At 35.2% G+C, this 20,016-nt stretch overlaps 1 protein-coding gene and 1 pseudogene across 1 annotated transcript; both read right to left on the bottom strand.

The window, feature by feature from the left end:
* Positions 1–251: 251 nt before the first annotated feature.
* Positions 252–3,714, bottom strand: LOC113756293 (annotated as a pseudogene).
* A 6,843-nt stretch (positions 3,715–10,557) lies between these two features.
* LOC113760807 (cysteine-rich receptor-like protein kinase 25) lies at positions 10,558–15,219 on the bottom strand. Its single transcript, XM_027303539.1, has 7 exons — positions 14,289–15,219; positions 13,221–13,346; positions 12,976–13,097; positions 12,668–12,878; positions 11,699–11,936; positions 11,191–11,341; positions 10,558–11,096 (listed from the first exon to the last, which is right to left on the bottom strand). Exons 1-7 carry the CDS (start codon positions 15,148–15,150, stop codon positions 10,770–10,772), a joined length of 2,037 nt encoding a protein of 678 aa, XP_027159340.1. The 5' UTR covers positions 15,151–15,219; the 3' UTR covers positions 10,558–10,769.
* Between the last annotated feature and the right edge of the window lie 4,797 nt (positions 15,220–20,016).

Here is a 20,016-nt window from a genome sequence, read left to right as displayed (position 1 = left end):
TCTGCTCAAATTTAATTTCACATCTGGCTTGTATTTAGGCTTATAGGAGGCAATAAACATTTGAAAATACTTGACCACATCAGAGAATTTACAATTTTCATCAAAAAAAAAAAAAAAAGCTAAAAGCTTTTACTGAAGAAAGAATTGTGTGGTTAATGGGCCGTGACCTCAATGCACATACATCGCTCAACCAATGAAAAAAATTAAAAATGTCATCAGTCCTAAACTTTTGTGCTAAAAAACACAAAAACCTAAACTGCAGATGATGATGAATCAGTCATGGAGCCAAACAAAAACTTGGTATCAGATCGATCTGATTCTAGCTCTTCAGGAATGCTCTCTGTTCTTTCACGCCGGGAAATTAGTGGAAGATGCGGATCAGGAAGGGTAACAGAGTCGCCACTGAGCATGTAAACCACGGAAGACATCATAGGTCTTCTATCAGCATCTTCTTCAACGCATAGCAATCCAATTTGGATGCATTTTAGGACCTCAATTTCGACACAAGAGTCTACAATTGTTGGATCCAACATGGCCAATGGCGTGCCATGTCTCCATTGTTCCCAAGCCTGTTTTAAATCAATCCAAAGTATCGAGTTCACAATTAGTAAACGGCAAATATTAGTCAAGCGACACCTGTAAGTATGAACCCAGTTGGACTAGTACATCATGCAAAGATTTGCAGGTACAAAAACCGTAAGAGAAGGAATCGTAGAAGTGGTGCTAAGATTTGTTGTGTGCACTCACATAGCTCAAAAGGTCTCGAGAATCCTCTGATAGGTAGAAGCTGCTGTTCTTCTTGCCAGCAATAATTTCCAAAATTACGACCCCAAAACTAAAAACATCTGACTTGACCGAGAACTGCCCGGTCGTAGTGTATTCAGGAGCCATGTAACCACTGCAAGTCGCACTAGTTAGCATGATTATCAGGATGAGAAGACAATGTAATATGTTCGAGGAGAAGCATATGTAGTGCGTATCATGTTGTTTTTGTGTATTTCAAAAAAAAAAAAAAAACCCTCGTGGGTAATCAAATTAAAATCCGGAGGGCTATCTTCACCATAAGTGGAATTTGTAACCTAACCTATGATATTCTAGTGCTATCAGTCGGGACAGTATATAGGTTTACAACACAAATCACCATTAGTAGAGATTGATCGTTTGGATGCATGCAGAACTTACATCGTCCCGGCGATTCTATTTGTGTTTCCTTCAAATTCATCGACTCCACAAATTTTTGCCATCCAAAATCTGCTATCTTTGGATTCATCCTTTCATCTAGTAATATATTGCCAGCTTTAAGGTCACGATGAACAATTCTAAGACGTGAATCTTCATGAAGATAAAGAAGTCCTCTTGCTATTCCTGTAATGATCTTGTAACGTTTTGACCAGTCCAACAATTGTTGCTTTTCTGGATCTTTAGAATGACATCAAAGAAAATATTCCGTCTCAGTTTTAGGAACCACGAAGTCAAGCTATACACAGGACAAAGATGTAGAATAAAATGCTCATTGACCTTCGTTGAGATATAAACTTTTTTACACTAACAATGTTTACACTAATGGATTTAGATACATGCTACATATGCAGAATTTGAAGTTTAAATTCCAGCTGAGATTAATCCAAAAAGCAAGTGTGTGTAAAGAATATTTTGTGGAATATTTTGCAAAATGTCATTATGCAAACAGATCTAGAGTGCATTTCTCAATGCTTAATCATAATCGGGAAATTAGACGAAAAAAGAACAACAGAAAAGAGGAAAAGCATTTGAGGAAGAACCTACCAAATAGGAAGTAGTCAAGGCTTTTATTTGGAACAAATTCGTAGATGAGTAACTTTTCCCCTGCTTCCAAGCAAAATCCCAGAAGTCGAACCAGATTTCTATGCTGAAGCTTGGCAACTACTGCAATTTCGTTTTTAAATTCTTGTGCACCTTGCCCTGATCTTCTAGATAGTCTCTTCACAGCTATGTCTTGTCCATCTGGTAGTTTACCCTGTGAGATTATATGAACAGCAGAAATTTAGGAGTTGATTGGAAAAGTTATTATCACTTATACGTCCGTTTGAGGGAATGTTTATACGTGAAGTGTGTATGTTTTTCTTCAAAGCACCTATTGCACATACTGATATACGCGTACCTTGTACACAGGACCAAATCCACCTTGGCCGATTTTGTTATCAACTGAAAAATCGTTTGTGGCAATTCGAATTGCACTTAAACTGTACTGCAGTGATTCGGGATCAATTTGTAAGCTTTCATCTCCGTCTACACAGAAAACATAAAAATGACTGAATTTTACTTATTTGATCCAATGTTTAAGGGCAAAAAATTTCTTTAAAAAAAGCAAATAAATCAAAGATAGTTATGTTTTGTTATGGTGCATTGCAATCCTTATAGTTTTACCATATGCCTCTTGTATTTCGGCATCACGTCGCTTTCTTGATCTTCTCTTGAGGAGGAAAACAGCGAGCACCACAAACAGCAACACAGAGAAAATGGTTGAAAGAGCAATTCCAATAGCTGCTTGTTTTGATATTCCTTTTTTGCCTGAATCAAGAGAAGAACATAGGATTAAACTAGACAGAAATGTCCTCCTCACCGATTCGACGAAGTATGTACTCTAGCATTTTAATTATTTTGACTGAAAAAATAGTTGGACCCACAAAGGTTAAAAATCTTGACTTTTAATTAAGGTTTAAAAAAAAATAGTTGGAGTGTACCGTGTATCACTATTTATTCAACAACTTTATCTAACAATTTACTAACCTAATTTGCCATAGTTGATTATGATGGATTACCTAATTAAGTGCGTCACTACTATATATTTTTTTTTTAAAAAAAAAAAAAAAGGGGTGTAGCTAGGCTGAGGGGCTTGAATTTACCTTTACCACTTGATGGGGATGCAATGTTGTAAAACTGGAAGAGCTCATACCAAATCATGCAGCTAGGAAAGGCAACTCTACATCCTCGGCTATTGGCGCAGCATCTGGGCAGCAGCGAAATAGCATCACTCAGGCATCTCCTGCAGTCTGTCCCGGAAAGTTCAGGTATGCACTGGGCTAGCGGGTACACACTGTTGGAGCTCGAAAACTCGGCTCCCCCGAGTCGGACAGCAAATTTCTGCAGGGGTCGAGTATCATTGGCAGCTCCATCCGCAACCTCATTCATGCTACTTCCCAAAACCTGGTTGAACTTGTCGGCCTCGTCAGAACTAACATTCATCGTGTTCCACGCACAGGAAGCCACGGCAGCATCCGCTTGGGAGAAAACAGAGAAGAATGATTGGTTCGAGTAACGTAAGAGGCAGTTATCGTACCAACCATACCCAACCATCTGACTGCAATAATTAAGGAAATCCGTGGAAGCCGTCGAGACACAGTTGGCGCAGGCATCGCTGCTGACATCACCCCGGCACATGAATAAGCCGTAGACTGTATCAGATGGGTCACTGCCGGTGGCGGAGGTATTGAAGTCCTGGGTGCGAGAAGCAGCAGCGGCTGAAACTAGGAACTGGTTGAGGTTTTGTCGATAGGGGTTGACGTCCGAGAGATTGGTACCTTGGCAGCCGCGAATTAGACTGCTAGGGCCATCCGCCGCCGCCGACGCATGTGTGCGCAAGCTGCCGCAGCTAAGCAGCCAAAGCAGCACGCAGCACCACAGCAAAAGACATGATTGTACTACTTTATTGATCAAGAAATTGTACTTGTTCATCATGTTCAAGTTCTTGGCTAAGCTTTTTGTTTTTTCTCAACTTGTGCGAAACAAACCATTGCTATTAGACTAGTTGCATATGACTACCAGATTATTGACTCGTTGATAAGTATTATAAGTATCAAAGACCATTTCAAGCCAGCCAAATAAGCGCAATTATTTATTGAGTTCTTATTTTTACTTCTAGATTGTGGCAAAGGAATGAAGTACTTAGTCAACCAATAGAAGCTGCAGATTAATTATCGTGGAAGTTGATGATGAGACTGGCATGCTAATCGGATTTAATTGTAGATTATTACAAGTAATCTTGGCTGCCGTGACTGTTGTCCCTTCCATGAAATATCTAATTGCTCTGGTCAAACCACAGGATCTAAAAAGTTGAGAGAGCAATTAAAATATGAACCGGCCTTGGATCAAGCTAGTCTCAGCCCGAATAATGCATGCCCATTTACTATTATCAAGCGAAAATATTATAGCGCGATGTTTAAACCCTGTCCATGTTTAAATTTATAAATTGATACGAAATAATTGCACATTTTGTGCACCAACGGTTTAATCATTATAACCATACAAGTGCATTTCCTTTTCCTCTTATAATAATTATGGAAAATTCACAAGTGCACTCTTATCATAAAATTTAGGCTAGCCCAATCTATAAAACTGTTAGAAACAACAATAAAATTTCACCTTTTCTTCAAAGTAGCTCCCCTGGTTCAATCCCAGCCCTGAACTTCAAAATAGCTAATCTCCGCTCTTAATTGCCAACATCAGTAATTAGCCCTGTTTTTAACGGAGTCCCTCCTTCCCCAAAATAATCGATCGATTCTTTTATACCAGCAAAAATTTAACACCTAAATACATGGGGAAGGTACAAATTATGTTCCATCTTGAAATTTTTTTACTTGTAGATAATGCTTACAATCTTGAAACAAGAAATGCCCAATTTCTTCCTCTATCTTGGATATAATTTCGTAACTGTTGTTTCATTGACTCATGCTGGCACTGAAATGCATGCGGATACATCAAAACGAAACTCTTTTGCAAAGCTCTCTGTTTTACTGCTAACAAAAGAATGCAGGCTGATCAGGTGTTGGCAGCGTGGCATAACGACTGCTAAGCATAGGAACCACAGAGGCCGTGGTTGGCCTCTGATCAACATCTTCTTGAACACATAGTAAGCCAATATGGATACTCTGAATGACTTCATCTCTGGCAGAGGAGTCTCCTGTAGTTGGATCCAGCAATGCTAATGGTGTCCCATCCCTCCATATTTCCTAGCCTATAACAATTATAGCAATGGATGTCATAGACTCTTGATATATTTCACGCAGGACAACTTTCGAATTTAGAGGGCAAACAAAATCATATCAGGTTGTTAATTTGCACTCACATAGCTTGGGAGATCATATGCCCCATCTGATTGGTGGAAGCTGCTGTTTTTCTTGCCAGTTACAATTTCCAAAACTAGAGCACCAAAGCTAAACACATCCGACTTCGCTGAGAAATGGCCATGCATGGCGGCATATTCGGGAGACATATAGCCACTACAATCAAAGCCAATTGGGTTGACAAATATAAAAAATTGCCAATGTTGCGAATGTGTGCAGTACTATAAGCTTCTATTAATATCGTATTAGCTATGGAAAAAACCTGTTATTTTTTAGGATAAATTATACAAGATCCTCGTGTGATTTAGCACTTTATAATGTAACCCTTTTATGATTTCAAAAGTTGTACTTAATTCCCTCACAATTTGGATTTTAAGTATCAAAAATTGATAGTAGTTGCTTTCAAGATGGAAATTATTTGTTGACTATAAGAGACTATGTATAGATTTTAAAAATCATAAGAGTCTTATGTTGAAAAGCGTTAAACTAGAGGGTGTTAAAATGTAATCCATACTACATTTATAAATTTTTGCCACTTCAATTATTTTAGTTTCTAAACGAGGATAATCTCGACATTTGAATAATTTTCATCATTTTGACACTTCAGTATAAATTGTGAAGGGGCAATGGATAGACTTTGAAATCATACAAGAGTTTTATGAAAAAGTGCTAAATCTCACGAGATCCCTGGTCATGGGTATCCAACTAAATTTGGAAGAGATCCCTGGTCATGAATATCTAACTAAATTTACTCATATTCGCCCATGAATAGATGGATATGGATATCTTAAATTTTTGTATATAGGTATAAATGGGTTATCCAATAATACCTATTTAATAAATGGGTATTATTGGGTAACCCATCAAACCCAATTAACCTATTTAAAATTGTCCTTCCCCAAGTCTTCTCTCTTCCCCCATTCATTTTTTTTCTCAGATTCTTTATTTTGTCATGATATTAACTACTTTTGTTTCATTTTCATTATTATTTGTTGGTTTTATCTTATCATTTTATTTAGTCTTAATTTGTTAACTTGCTCATTTTTTAACATTACCAATTTATGAAAAGTTTTAACTTCTTTTCCTACCTTTCCAAAATGAAATTTTAAATTTACACACGAAAAAAATGCTAGGGATTCAAAATTTTTGAATTAAGTTTTTATGTTAACTTTTATAGTACTTAGTTCAAATTTTTATATTTTTATTGTTCAATTATTAAATAGTATGTAATTTTGTGACATAGAGTACGGATGAAAAAAAAATTGGTAATTAGGCTTATTAAGCATTATAAGTAAATATTTAAAACTAATGATGGATGCAAAGAGTGGTATAAATTGATAACTTAGTTTGCAAAAAAGAGTTTAAATGAGTTTACAAAAAATTATAATAAATGGGTTATAAATGGGTAATTGGGTTATCCAATTCATTTTTTGACTTATCTATTTATACCTATCTAATTAAATGGGTATAAATGAATTGATTCACTTATACCCATTACTTATTTTAACCAACCCAAACCCACTCAAGTCACCTATTTTGACACCTATAATTTATAGGTACCTTATATAAATGACCAAAGCAACCTTGACCAATTTTGTTGTCAGCAGAGAAGTTACTTGTGGCGGCTTGAACTGAACTCAGATTATCTTGCAGTGATTCAGGCGTTAAGACTTGAGATCCATCGACAGAATAAATTTGTTAATTTTCATAGATTACATGGGCAGGCATTTGAAAGATTCCGAAGCACAAAAAGGATTAAAATATTTTCTTCCCTATCTAATAATACAATTTTTAACTGCTGTAATTTACCAGTTGCCTCATTTCTCTTCCTTGATCTTCTTATTAAAGATAAAGAAGGCTACCAGAAACAGCAAAAAGGAAACGGCCACTGGAACAACAATGGTGGTAATTATTCGTGAGCCTACATCTGTTCCTGAATTATTCAAAAGAAAGCTCTTCGGTTCGAAAATATTATGTATCCCACCTTTAGCACATGCAAAACTCACAAACGAGATGTCTAGTTTCTTTCCATTACAATCCGGTTACCCAACATAAATATTGGATCCCACCTTTACAACTTGTTTGTAACTCAAATTTCTAATTCATCCCTATTGTAATGGAAATCTGCCTTTTGTCTTGACTCTGTCGAAATTTATTTCAGATTTTCAGATTAACTGCTCAATTAAGTACAACAAAAAAAAATGCCATTTTTGAGTTTTACTTTAGAAAATTAAAGCCTTCTTAAAAGGGAAAATCGTTCAAAACGTCCCTCACATTTTGCAAAATAACTTTTTTCGTCCCTCGATTTTAAAAATATAATTTTACGTCCCTTACAAATTCACATTGGTCAAATTTAGTCCCTACTTAGTTTTCCGACTAGTTTTTTATCGGAATTCACCACGTGCCTTGCACGTGATCATATTTTAAGGGCAAATTTGTTAAACCAAATTTTATATAATTTGATTCATAATCCGTCACATTTCATAAAATAAATTTTTTCGTCCCTTACATTTCACAAAATGAATTTTTTCATCCTTCACATTTTTCAAAATGAATTTTTTCATCTTTTATTGATCATATGTGTGAATAATTTTTTTTAAATCCATGTATATATTTATTTGATTTCACCTGAATAGTACGAATAGCATGTAAAATCAAATAGAGATATATTACATACTATTCGTATTGCTCAAGTGAAATCAAATAGATATATACACGGGTTTAAAAAAATTGTTAGTTTTTCACTTATATTCATTTTCTTTTACTCGAAATTTGAAAATAAAGAAGACATTTAATCCTAAATATTATCGAGTGTTTATATCGAATTAAATTTGGATAGAAAAAGTAAACAAAAGAAAAGTATAACAAAAAGAAATAAGTGATTGGCACTTTCAAATTTTAACACAATCACAAGGCAAGTAATTCAACTGTTGGTCTTAAAAGTGTCGAGTAGAAATTTCAGATTTAAACTGAAATTTGTTAGCACAATTATAGAATTCGAGTTAGGACCCATTAATTAGATGACCTTATTATACAACTCAATAAATAAATTATTACCAAAAGAGAAATGTCACAAATATTGAATAGGTTCAAATGGTGAAATCATATAAATATATACATGGGTTTCAAACAAAATTATTAGTTTTAAACCCCTATATATATATCTATTGAATAGCATGTGTATAACTACGATTAGCATGTTTAGATGAAATCCAATAGAGATAAATTACATGTTATTCATACTGTTCAGGTAAAATCAAATACATATACGTGGGTTTATAGAAAAAAAGCTATTCGTATACATGATCAATGAGGGATGAAAAAATTCATTTTGAAAAATATGAGGGATGGAAAAATTCATTTTTTCAAATGTGAGGAACGAAACAACTCATTTTGTAAAATGTTAGGGACGAAAAAATTCATTTTGTGAAATGTGAGGGACTATGAATCAGATTATGTAAAAATTTGATTTGACAATTTTGCCCTTAAAAAATGATCACATGCAAGTCACGTGGTGGATTCCGGCCAAAAACTAGTCGGAAACCTAGGTAGGGACCAAATTTGGTTAATGTGAATTTGTAAGGGACGTAAAATTACACTTTTAAAAGTGAGGGACGAAAAAAGTCATCTTGTAAAAATGTGAGGGACGTTTTGAACGATTTTCCCTTCTTAAAACAAGTAAAAGTTCATCACTACTTGATTAAAGTTGGTTTATTAACATATTTGAAAATTTTATTCTATTTATTACGAAGAAGAAAATTTTTCTAATTGAAAATTGCCCTTCATAGCGAAACTTCTTTCTCATCCCGAGTATGGAGCAAATGAATTGTCTTTCACTAAGTAGACAATTAAACTACACTAGCACCTTACCTATCCAAACAAAGAAGGAGAGAAAGAAAAAGAAAGCATAATCACCATATCTTTCTTATTCTAATTAGTAATCCACACATGCAAATTTCGAATGCTAAAAGCTAATAGCAAGTCTAGAACACAATGATAAAACCTTACACGTTTAATTAAAATTCCAATTAAGAAAGACTTTGTATACCTAAAGGTAATTATACATTTTGGAGAGGAAAAAGGACGTTATTCATAGCGTGGAAGGAAAAACAAAATTTTGTGTATGTCTTATCAGTTGAACTAATGTTTAAAGTAAACATATGTAGTGGTATCTATATACATTATGCCTCATATTCATGTTGTAAAAATAGCTGCTATAAATATTAAATTTGAGAAATTTAAAATTTTTACAAGCACCTAACTGGTGCACAGACTTATATCTTAGTATTTGATTATTATTAGCTTAACATCCCATGTGATTTTGCACCAAATCTGGAATTGCAGTATCCTCAACAAGTGACCAAACCTTTTCATTTGATTAATAGATTCGAACCTAAATATTTTTATTCTATTCAGTATTTTATATGTCGCCGCGTGTCGGTCCAATTAGAATAAATGGATTTTTTCCCCTCAAAAAGTCATGTATTCAATTCTCATTATTGATATGAAGTTGCGGCGAGAGATAATATGTTAGTACTCGCATATGCGACTTGTGGCCTTGAAAGTCTATTCTGATTCGTAGTAATAAATGCAGCCGAAACCATTTGCATTAATTATTTGCATAAAAAATTCAAGAATTATATGTCACATAATATACTAGACTAAGATTTTGTTGTGAAATTTAAAGGCTCTTTCCCAGCTTTTAATGAGATAATTGAGTTGTAAGAAAAAGAAAAAAAAACTAATATTTAAAGGGTAGTTTCTTTAAAAAAAAAAAAAAAAAAAAGGACAAGCATTATGAATGATTAAGTTGTACACGATGCAATAATTCATTTATATTCAAGTAGCGATGTATGTTTTAAAATTGATTACATTTTGAATAATCATATGTATTTTATATTTTATTTTCATGTAAAACTCATACATTAGCAGACCATGAGCAAATTAAGACGAATGGTCTTGTTAAAATGAATCCGACAACCGCAACATCTTTAGTGAGTGTTACTTTTAAGGATATTTTTTGTCAGTTTTCTAGGCAAACCAGGAGCTCTTGGCCGTCAAGCCATGCAACAATCGACTTCCTCAATTTTTGGTCAAAATATCTTTTCATTAGATTTCAATGCATGCAATTTGGCCATGCCGTACCTCTCTATCCCCATAATGAGAATTGATTATGCTCCATATTTGAATCTCTGTGGTCTCTAATTCGGGATTGAATTTTGGTAAAGCAGGAGAAGAAGGATGAAGCTTTTGGAATGATGGTGGGAAGTTTGGTAGAGAAGACCAGAACTAGGCGAAAGGATGGGCAGTTGGCTTTGGAGTCTTGGACTTCTGAGCGGGAAGTGATTGGAGGGAGCATTCCGATGACAAGAATAGCTTTGTCTTCACCTTTTCTTCGATGTAGCTCCCCTGATTCAACCCCATCTCGAAAATTCAGAATAGCCAGTCTCCACTCTTAAGTGCCAACACCAGGAATTAGTTATTAGCCCCCTCATTGCTGAGTTCCTCGATCCCCGAAATACTTGATTTATTCTTTTTAGCAGCATATTGTTACTAAAATTTAACAACTAAAGTACATGGAGAAATTACAACATATGTTCCGTCTTGAAATTTTTACTCGTACACAACTTTTACAATCTTGAAACGAGAAATGCCCAATGACTTGCTCTATCTTGGATATAATTCCGTAACGGTTGTTTCATTGACTGAAGCTGGCATTGAGTTGGATGTGGATGCATCAAACTGAAACTCTCTCGGAAAGCTCTCTGTTTTACTGCGAGCAAAAAATGCAGGTCGATCTGGAGTGGGCAGGGTGGCAGAACGACTGCTGAGCATAAGAACCACCGAGGCCATGTTAGGCCTCTCATCAACATCTTCTTGAACACATAGTAAGCCAATATGGATGCTCTGAATCACTTCGTTTCTGGCAGAGGAGTTTCCAAGAATTGGATCCAGCAATGCTAATGGCGTCCCATCCCTCCAATTTTTCCAACACTGCAACATTTATAGCAAATGGATATCATAGACTCTTTGGAATTTAGAGGGGGTTAAAAAAAGAATCATAACAGGTTTGATAATATGCACTCACATGGCTTAGAAGATCTTGTGCACCATCTGACTGGTAGAAGCTGCTATTTTTCTTGCCAGTTACAATTTCCAGAACCAGAACACCAAAACTAAACACGTCTGACTTTGTTGAGAAATGGCCATGCATTGCATATTCAGGAGACATATAGCCACTACAACCAAAGCCAATTGGTAGACATGTTACAAATATATTAGAAAGTGCAAATCTTGCAAATATATGGACAGTGGAGTAGTATTAGCAGTACTAATGTGTTAGTGTTACAAAAACCTCGTATGCTTAATTGCAGCAACATAATTGAAGAGCTGTCAGGCCTTTCATAATCAATTTCGAGAAAGAATATTACTTCGCGGATAACTAACATATATCCAGGCAGCAGTTAAAGAAGACCTGTCAGTTAAAATCCTTTTTTTGGCTATTTCAAGCAGATGATTTGTGCTTCTAAAAAGGATTAGGAACATTGGATGTGTTCCACACTTTCATCAAAATTGTGCAAAATTTCAGAACTTACTATGTTCCGGCAATTGTTTTTGTGGTAGCCGCAGACTGATCAGCACCAAAAAGCCTTGCCATGCCAAAATCCGCAATCTTTGGATTCATATCTCTGTCCAGTAATATATTACTGGCTTTAAGATCGCGGTGTATAATCCTAAGCCGAGAATCTTCATGAAGATAAAGAAGTCCTCTTGCTATTCCTGCTATGATCTTATAGCGTCTGGACCAATCCAGCATGTGTTGCTTTTCAGGATCTTCATGATAATTGAAAATAATGTTTCAGGTCAGTGTTGCGATTAGCATGCATAAACAGCCAGAAACGGAATACCCATACCAAAGAAAAACGGAAGTGTTCCAAAACGCATAAAAAAGAAGTGTAATGCCTCAAAATGTCCTACACCATATGTATGCAGGCAGTGGTCAAGACGTCATGTTATATTAAGAGTATTGGACTGTGGTTAAATTGACACTCCTATTCAACTTGGCTTATTTATTCTGGGTCAATGCTATAAGATCAACATTGATCATATATTTCCATATTAAGGTATGAAGTTCTAGACTTTGATTGGAAGTCAAGAAAATAATATAAAAATAATACAAGTAGCTATTGAACTAAGGCCTACCAAAGAGGAAGTAGTCAAGGCTTTTGTTAGGAACAAATTCATACCTACACTTAAGAGAAGAAGTGTAAGAGAACAAATTCATACATATGTGTTCCAAAACGCATAAAAAAGAAGTGTAATGCCTCAAAATGTCCTACACCATATGTATGCAGGCAGTGGTCAAGACGTCATGTTATATTAAGAGTATTGGACTGTGGTTAAATTGACACTCCTATTCAACTTGGCTTATTTATTCTGGGTCAATGCTATAAGATCAACATTGATCATATATTTCCATATTAAGGTATGAAGTTCTAGACTTTGATTGGAAGTCAAGAAAATAATATGAAAATAATACAAGTAGCTATTGAACTAAGGCCTACCAAAGAGTAAGTAGTCAAGGCTTTTGTTAGGAACAAATTCATAGACAAGTAACTTCTCTTCTCCTTCGAAGCAAAACCCAAGCAATCGAACTAGATTTCTGTGTTGGAGATTGGCAACCAGTAAAATTTCATTCTTAAACTCTTCTAAACCTTGCATTGAGCTTCTGGACAATCTCTTCACTGCTATCTCTTGTCCATTTTGAAGAGTTCCCTAGTCAATAAATACAGCAAGGAGGAGTTGATTAGAACTACATTATATAACGTGGATACATATCATTCTTGGAACCATCTAAGCTCATTGTAGGTACCTTATAGACATGACCAAAACCACCTTCACCAATTTTGTTCTCAGCAGAGAAGTTGTTTGTGATGGCTTGAATTAAACTCAGACTATATTGCAGCGATTCAGGCGTTGAGAATTGAGATGCATCTACAGAATAAATGTGTTGAATTTCAGAGAAATCCATGGTTAGACGTCAGAAAGATTCAGAAGCACAGAAGGATTGAAATACTTTCTTCTTAATTACTAATCATTTTAACTGCTGTAAGTTACCCGTTGCCTCCACGATGGCATCATATCTCTTCCTTGATCTCCTTATTAAGAAAATGAAGCCTACCAAGAGCAGCAAAATGGAAACGGCCACTGGAACAACAATGGCAATAATTGTTCGTGATGAGCCTGTATTATGAAACGGAAGATCTTCAGTTTGATAAATATCTGTATCTGTGGATGACTAGTGAACTATGAACTCGTTTGATCCCAGTCCAAACAACATAAATAAAGATGTAAAATGGAGTGTTCATAGAATTTACATCAAGAATTAACCTGTAAGCCTTCTGAAAGAGGATGCATCGCAAAAGGAAGAATCTAATATATCTTAAGTTTGTGGCAGATTACCTATCATTATTTTGCCTATTTCCGCGCAGATCAAATTGGGCTATTATTGTGTGTGTGTGTGTGTGCGCGTGTGTCTGTGTGTGTGTCTGTGTGTGTGTGTCTGTGTGTGTGTGCGTGTGTCTGTGTGGGTGGGGTGGGGGTGGGGATGCATGCTAGCGACGACATATAAATTTAAAACTCTCGTAAAATATACATACTCAGTTCCCTTCCCCCCTCCCTCTCCCTCCCTCTTCCCCTCTTTTGAAAACACGCACTAAATTCTTGTTTCAGAAAAAGAGTATATATAGTTGTCCCAACATAATCCAGAGATATCTTGGAGGGAATTTAATCCCCAAAATAAAATAAGGAAAACCATGGTTTGGCCAGATTGATCTTTGAAAACTTGGACTTCCTAGCCAACAAATCAGACTGACCTAGCCCATTCTCAAAAAAACTGAACATGCATCTAGGGAGTCCGGTGCTTGTTTCAAATAAGAAGTTAAAAGAACAAAGTAAGTCTTGATGCTTGTACTTGAGAGTATTTTATTCTTTTTAATGTGATTTAATTAAATTGTACGATTGGGTTGTCAGCAAATTAGATTATGAAATATTTGCATACTTGAAAGTCAATGATCACTCAGGATATACAAGTACTGAAATCCATTATGGAAGTTCTTGGAGACGTAGTCTGTATTGACAAGTTCCACCCAAGAACCTTCCTGATTCAGGAGCTCCAGAGCTTACCTTTACTGCTTGAAGTTGTCGGAACAGGAGGCAGGGGAGGTGGCGGAGGACTTGGTGGAGGCGCTGGCGCAGGTGCTACGCTATTGTTGTAGAAACGGTAGAGCTCATACCTGATGTTGCAGCTGGGATAAAGAACCCTACCTCCCACACGGTTATGGCAGCAATTTGGAAGAACTGAGATAGCATTACTGAGGCAAGAACCACAGTCCACAGTGGAAAGATCAGGTGTGCACTGAGCCAGGGTGTACAATCTCTGGAAAGCAGAAAAATTGGCTTCCTCAACAGCAAACTTTTTCCCTGAAAGATCATTTGCAGCCCGGTTCTGAATCTTATCCATCAAATTGTCCAATAACGGGTTGAATCGCGCTGCATCAGTTACATTCTGTACGTTATACATAGCGAAAAGTGTGAGAGCATCGCCTCTGGAAAAGATGTACTGATCTGAATAGCGCAACAAGCACTCGTCGTACCAAACGATGGCACGCTTCTGATTCGGGCACTCCTGAATAATTCTCCGGGAAGCAGAGGCCACGCATTGTTGGCAGACATCAACGCTAAAGTCGCCTCGACACAGAAAGAGGCCATAGATTGTATTAGAGGGATCGTTGCCACGGCCAAGAGCGGTAGAATTGTAGAAGCCGTTAGTCCTTGAAGCATTGGAAGATAGTGTGGAAAGGAGGAAATTCAGGTTGGTTCTGAAGGGGCTGTTGGTAGTGTTTGGACTATAGGTGACATTTTCGCAGTAGGGTACAAGAAAATTCAAGCTATTTGCTCTCTTGCTGAAGCCGATCAGCAAGCAGAGTAAGCAACATAAAAACACTGAAAAATCTTTGCATATGATTTCAAAACGAAGCATGATCATATGAATTGTTGAATATGGATTTATGACTATGTAGTTACTCAGAATATCTCTAGCTAGTTTGATGGCTTGGCAGTTTTTAACTAGCAGTTTGACAAACTTTTATAAGGTATTAAGGTGGGTACAGTGGTTTTCCTTTAGAATCAATTAGATCAGGAAATGAGTGGTTGGCGGTTGCATCGTACCAGGAAATGAGCACTAATTTTTCGTACCCTACGTTTGCACTGCCTGCCAATCATGCTTTAGCAGCAACTCAGATATGTATATGATTTTAAAATTTTAAAAGGTCTATTTAATGGGTGCTATCGGTACCCGTTAAAATACAGCATCATAATTTTTAAAATATAAAATTATTTAAAATAAAATAAATAAATATAATGGAGAATAGATAAGATTAAATAAAAAATATATATAATGCAATGCAAGAGAGGATAATAATTATTAGTATGTGTACGTACATGATAGATTAAATAAATTTTAGCTGTATTAATAAGTGGCCAAACAAATCTAATTTAAAAATATACTCAAATTATTGCTTCTATACATTTAGAGACTTTATTGATATTTTTTTTTTTCAAAAAAAAATCACAAGAACTCTCATATTCTTAGGATTTTATTTTATTTTTTTACGAGTATTCATTAGCACTTATTTGACAAACTTTTTTTTACAATATGACTTTTACAAAGGTGACGACTGACTGACGAGTAAGGGGAAACATCCCGGATACAACAAATGGCGAGAAGTAAGAATGAATTTTGTGTTAAGTTGATTTTTCCATTACAGAAGAATAGTGAAAAACAGGAAATTAGTAATTACTCCACAAATGAATTTCAACTAAATGTACATCATCGTTGATGTCACGTGACGGAAGCGACGATGACGTTTGGTACAATTAATTTGGGCAGTAGCCATGAGAATAATGAAGATCCGTCTGGGTCACGTCGTCTTTGGGTTAAAAGGGCTGCACCAGCACATGTCGAATTCATGGACTCCTCTATTTTTTTTGGTTGCAAAATTAAGCAATTTGCACAGGGAAACTGCCCTAGCTTACAGTAGCAGGATCAATACACATAAATCATAAACTCAATAGCATCACATAAATAGTGAAATAAAAAACTAACGGATGAACTCGACTAAATTTACATTTCATAAGATTTGTATAGTGAACTGCTGTGTTTGGTTGCACCTGGATATATTGAATTCATTCTAAGTAATTCAGTGACTCTTTTGGACAGAGAGACTAAGGGCCTATTTGATAACTCTATGCGAGGAAAATTAATTCATTCAGAGCTTTTGGATTTAAAGTGTTTGACAATAAAAATGCTTTATCAATTAATGTATTAAGTGCTGATTAATTCGTGTACAAAATTTTAAGTGAAAAATTTTCGCTGAATCTTCTAAATTGATTACATATATTATATATCTCACACACATAAAACACCTTCATACTATTCTCGCATGTGGTATACGTCTGTTTTCTTTATGTTTAACACACATAGAGACACACATGCATGTACACACACTTTTTTACACACAAATATACATATTTAAATTCCATCTTTGAATTGTTTCATTATTCTCTCTCACTCTCTCTCACTTATTTTTCTTGTTCTCTAAATACACAAATAAAGGTAATTTTTAAAATATATATATAAACACATTTTTGTGCGATATTTCAATTCAATATTATAATCTAGTTAGTTACCAAACAGATACAATGTAAACAATTCAACAACTTAATACTTTTAACACCAACTTTAAGAATTTAGAATTCAGGCTTCAGTTTTACCAAACAGCCCCTAAGCATAGCTCCAAAAAAGCATTACCTTTAAAGTTCAAACTCGTGGCATTAGCATGGAGTTGATTGGTCTTCGAAGTTACAGCATAAATTAATCTTTCTTAATCACCAAACATTAGATAATCTTGTGAATTCTTAACTGATTCCGTAAAGATCATTATTGCAATAACTTAAAATTTATTTGGCTGTAAAAGTTTTTTTTTAACTCCTACTAGATACGCAAAGGCAACTATTCATGTTCGAATTTTTGAAGTGCTTAATCATAGTGCAAGATCCTTTGAGTATAGTTCGTGTAACACGACATTTAAATGAAAAGCTAAAGATACACCATCTGATCATGTCCAAAGGTATTTTAAAAAATATGCTCTAAATATTTTAATCAATCAAGATATTTACAAGATAGGCTAGTGTAATATTGGAACACCAGTCGAAAATGTATCTTTAGGTTGTGTTTGGATTGCATTTTCTAGGATTTTTTGTAGAAAAATTACTGTATTGATTTGATGTATGTGAGAAAAAAAGGCAATAGGAAAATATGATCACGAAAAACGACGCAATTTTCCGGCAAAAAATGGCTGTCCAAACAAGGCTACATCTAAAAATAGTTTACTTTTTTTTTTTTGGGTCCTTTCGTAAGCATAAGTCCTGCACATGTTTTTAGTGGTTAAAATGAAACTATTTGTTTTCTTTAAAAAAAAAAAAAAGGGGAAAAGCAGTCAGTGTAGCTGTTTTAATTGTAAATGAGTGTTTCTATTTATTTTTCTCTTGATTCGAGTAGTTCTAGAACAAAGATTAACTAATCTGACATCGCACCCACTGGCCGAAGACCTTTCTCCTTCCAACTGTTTCAAATTGGATGAAAAGAATTAATCGCCCATACACAAGTTTCAGTAGACAGGCATTTGCCGGAGGAAGCTTCGTCGAGGTTAAGGAACAGGAAAACCCTATCCTTCGGGAAATAAGAGTAAACGACGGTCCAAAAGTTGCCCGGAGAAAATGGTATTTGGGTCTTGACCACTTTCTCCTCACGTCCAGTCCAACAGTCTTTCTTGCCTAATGCGGTGATTATCTTGAATAATCCGAAAACGATGGCTTCCAACCCCATTACGGACTCCAATGCCATTTTGGCTTTTTTTTTTTTTTTCTTCAAAACGACAGCACTTTATTAATATGCTAATCCGGGTACAAAGGCCCTTACAATCTGCTTGTGCTATCTCAATTCTCAAGCGGCCAAACTGGGAAGTCATACTTCCATTCAGCAGTCTTTTTCAAGTTTATAGCAAATTTAATGCCATTTTGGTTTCTCGGAAGAAAATTCGTGTTTACACTTCACAGGTGTTATCAGCATTCAAGACGGCCTCTTAGTCGTCAAATTCTAACTAAGATTTAATCAAGCCGGTGGGGACACGTTTGAAATCCCAATTTATTGCCCGTTTCCGATTTTCCACCCGTCATGCTCGCGCACTAATCGTCCTCTTGGTAAAGGGCAAAAAATGGGGAAAAAAAGGGCCTTTTAGCTACTAGGATAGCCACCATGCCAGAGGGCCTGGTGGTCACTGCCAAGTATTTAAGTCTTGATAGTATTAGGAACCCTTGTTTCTCATCAAAAATTGTCACTATATGTGACGATTTTCAGTGGCTTTCTTCGATGGAATTCCTACTTCCATCGGTTTCCCTCTCCCTAAATTAAGATAGATTAAGTTATAGAAACGTTACCATTGCGACAAAAAAAAAAAAAAAAAACTACTGGGACACAATATTGCTATACTAAGTTGAACATGAAATTTCAAAATGAATAGTATGAGCTTAAGATTGTAGGCAACAAGAAATTTCAAAATGAATAGTATGAGCTTAAGATTGTAGGTCATCCTTATCTTTATCTTTAGCATTCAAAATGAATAGTATGAGCTTAAGATTGTAGGTCATCCTTATCTTTATCTTTAGCATTTAATTCGTCTAATCGTAATTATATTTTATATTTTTTCCATGCTAAAATATCATATCTCTCCTGGGGCAAAAAAGGCTAATGATTCATCGTGTGAATTAGTGTGTTTGGAGAAGTTATTATTTGAAAAAAAAAATTACTTAGATGACAAATACGTTTTTTACTTAGATGAGTTAGTATTTTTTTCTCATTTTAACTTTTTTTTAATCTCAAGTACATTATATAGCAAAAAGCTTTGACGTCATTTTTCACCTAGATGATAATGTTGTATATAAAGAAAAAGAGGCATATTATTATCTTTGTGCAAAACAGTAAAATAGGCACATCTTCATCATGTTCAAGCTCTGGGATGGCGTTTGTGCTAATATCACTTGCTTGAGCGAAACAACCAATTGCTCCAGAATAGTTGGAAATCATGTATTTATTAGTAGATTATTGACTTTATTATATCGGGATTATCGTGACAGCAGTGTGTGTGTGTGTGTGCTTTTTTTTTTTGGGTAGAGATGGAGTATTTTTGAATTAAATGATGAAAATTAAATGTAGAGCATCAATCCTGATGTGTCAAAAATATTTATTATGCTTTTCATCTTATTGGTATTTATGTTTGTTATATCAGCATTTACAGCCCCCTGTTGTCAGTATTAATAACAGCTAAAAAAAAATCGTTTGTAAGCCAGCCAATACGCTGAAATCTTAATCGTTGGAGTTCGGGCCAGAGTCTCAGGTCTCAATAGACTTCAAAGTTCAAATCCTCGGCCCCAAGGAATTCGATCGCATTCAGGTCGTATTCGTTTACCGCGTCTTTTAAGAAATTGGCTCAGCTTGCGATTATAAATGATTTATTAAACATTCATTTGAAATAGAAAAAAAATTAAATTTTAAATTTGAATTGTATAGAATTAGTTGTAAATCACATTATTTCAAACTTTTTAATTGAATTTATGTATTAAAATAAATAAAAAATCTAAAAAAAAAGTGCGAAAAGATTTGAAAACCATTTAAAAGGCCTCCACTAAAATCTTCCATGCAATACATATAGATATAGATTGTCACAAAGCTGAAGCCGCTCCACTTCCACCCAAAATAAACAGAATAAAAATTAAAATAATGAACTTTACAATC

Source organism: Coffea eugenioides, chromosome 2, assembly GCF_003713205.1.
Source record: "Coffea eugenioides isolate CCC68of chromosome 2, Ceug_1.0, whole genome shotgun sequence".
NCBI lineage: Eukaryota > Viridiplantae > Streptophyta > Magnoliopsida > Gentianales > Rubiaceae > Coffea > Coffea eugenioides.
This window is presented reverse-complemented; position numbering and strand designations above follow the sequence as displayed.

Excerpts from the sequence above, each read along its gene's own strand:
- LOC113760807 (XM_027303539.1), bottom strand. The coding sequence starts at position 15,150 with ATGATCATGCTTCGTTTTGAAATCATATGCAAAGATTTTTCAGTGTTT. Across the intron at positions 12,879-12,975 it reads GTTTTGGTCATGTCTATAAG|GGAACTCTTCAAAATGGACA; the intron begins GTACCTACAATG and ends TTTATTGACTAG. Across the intron at positions 11,097-11,190 it reads CACAAGATCTTCTAAGCCAT|TGTTGGAAAAATTGGAGGGA; the intron begins GTGAGTGCATAT and ends TAAATGTTGCAG.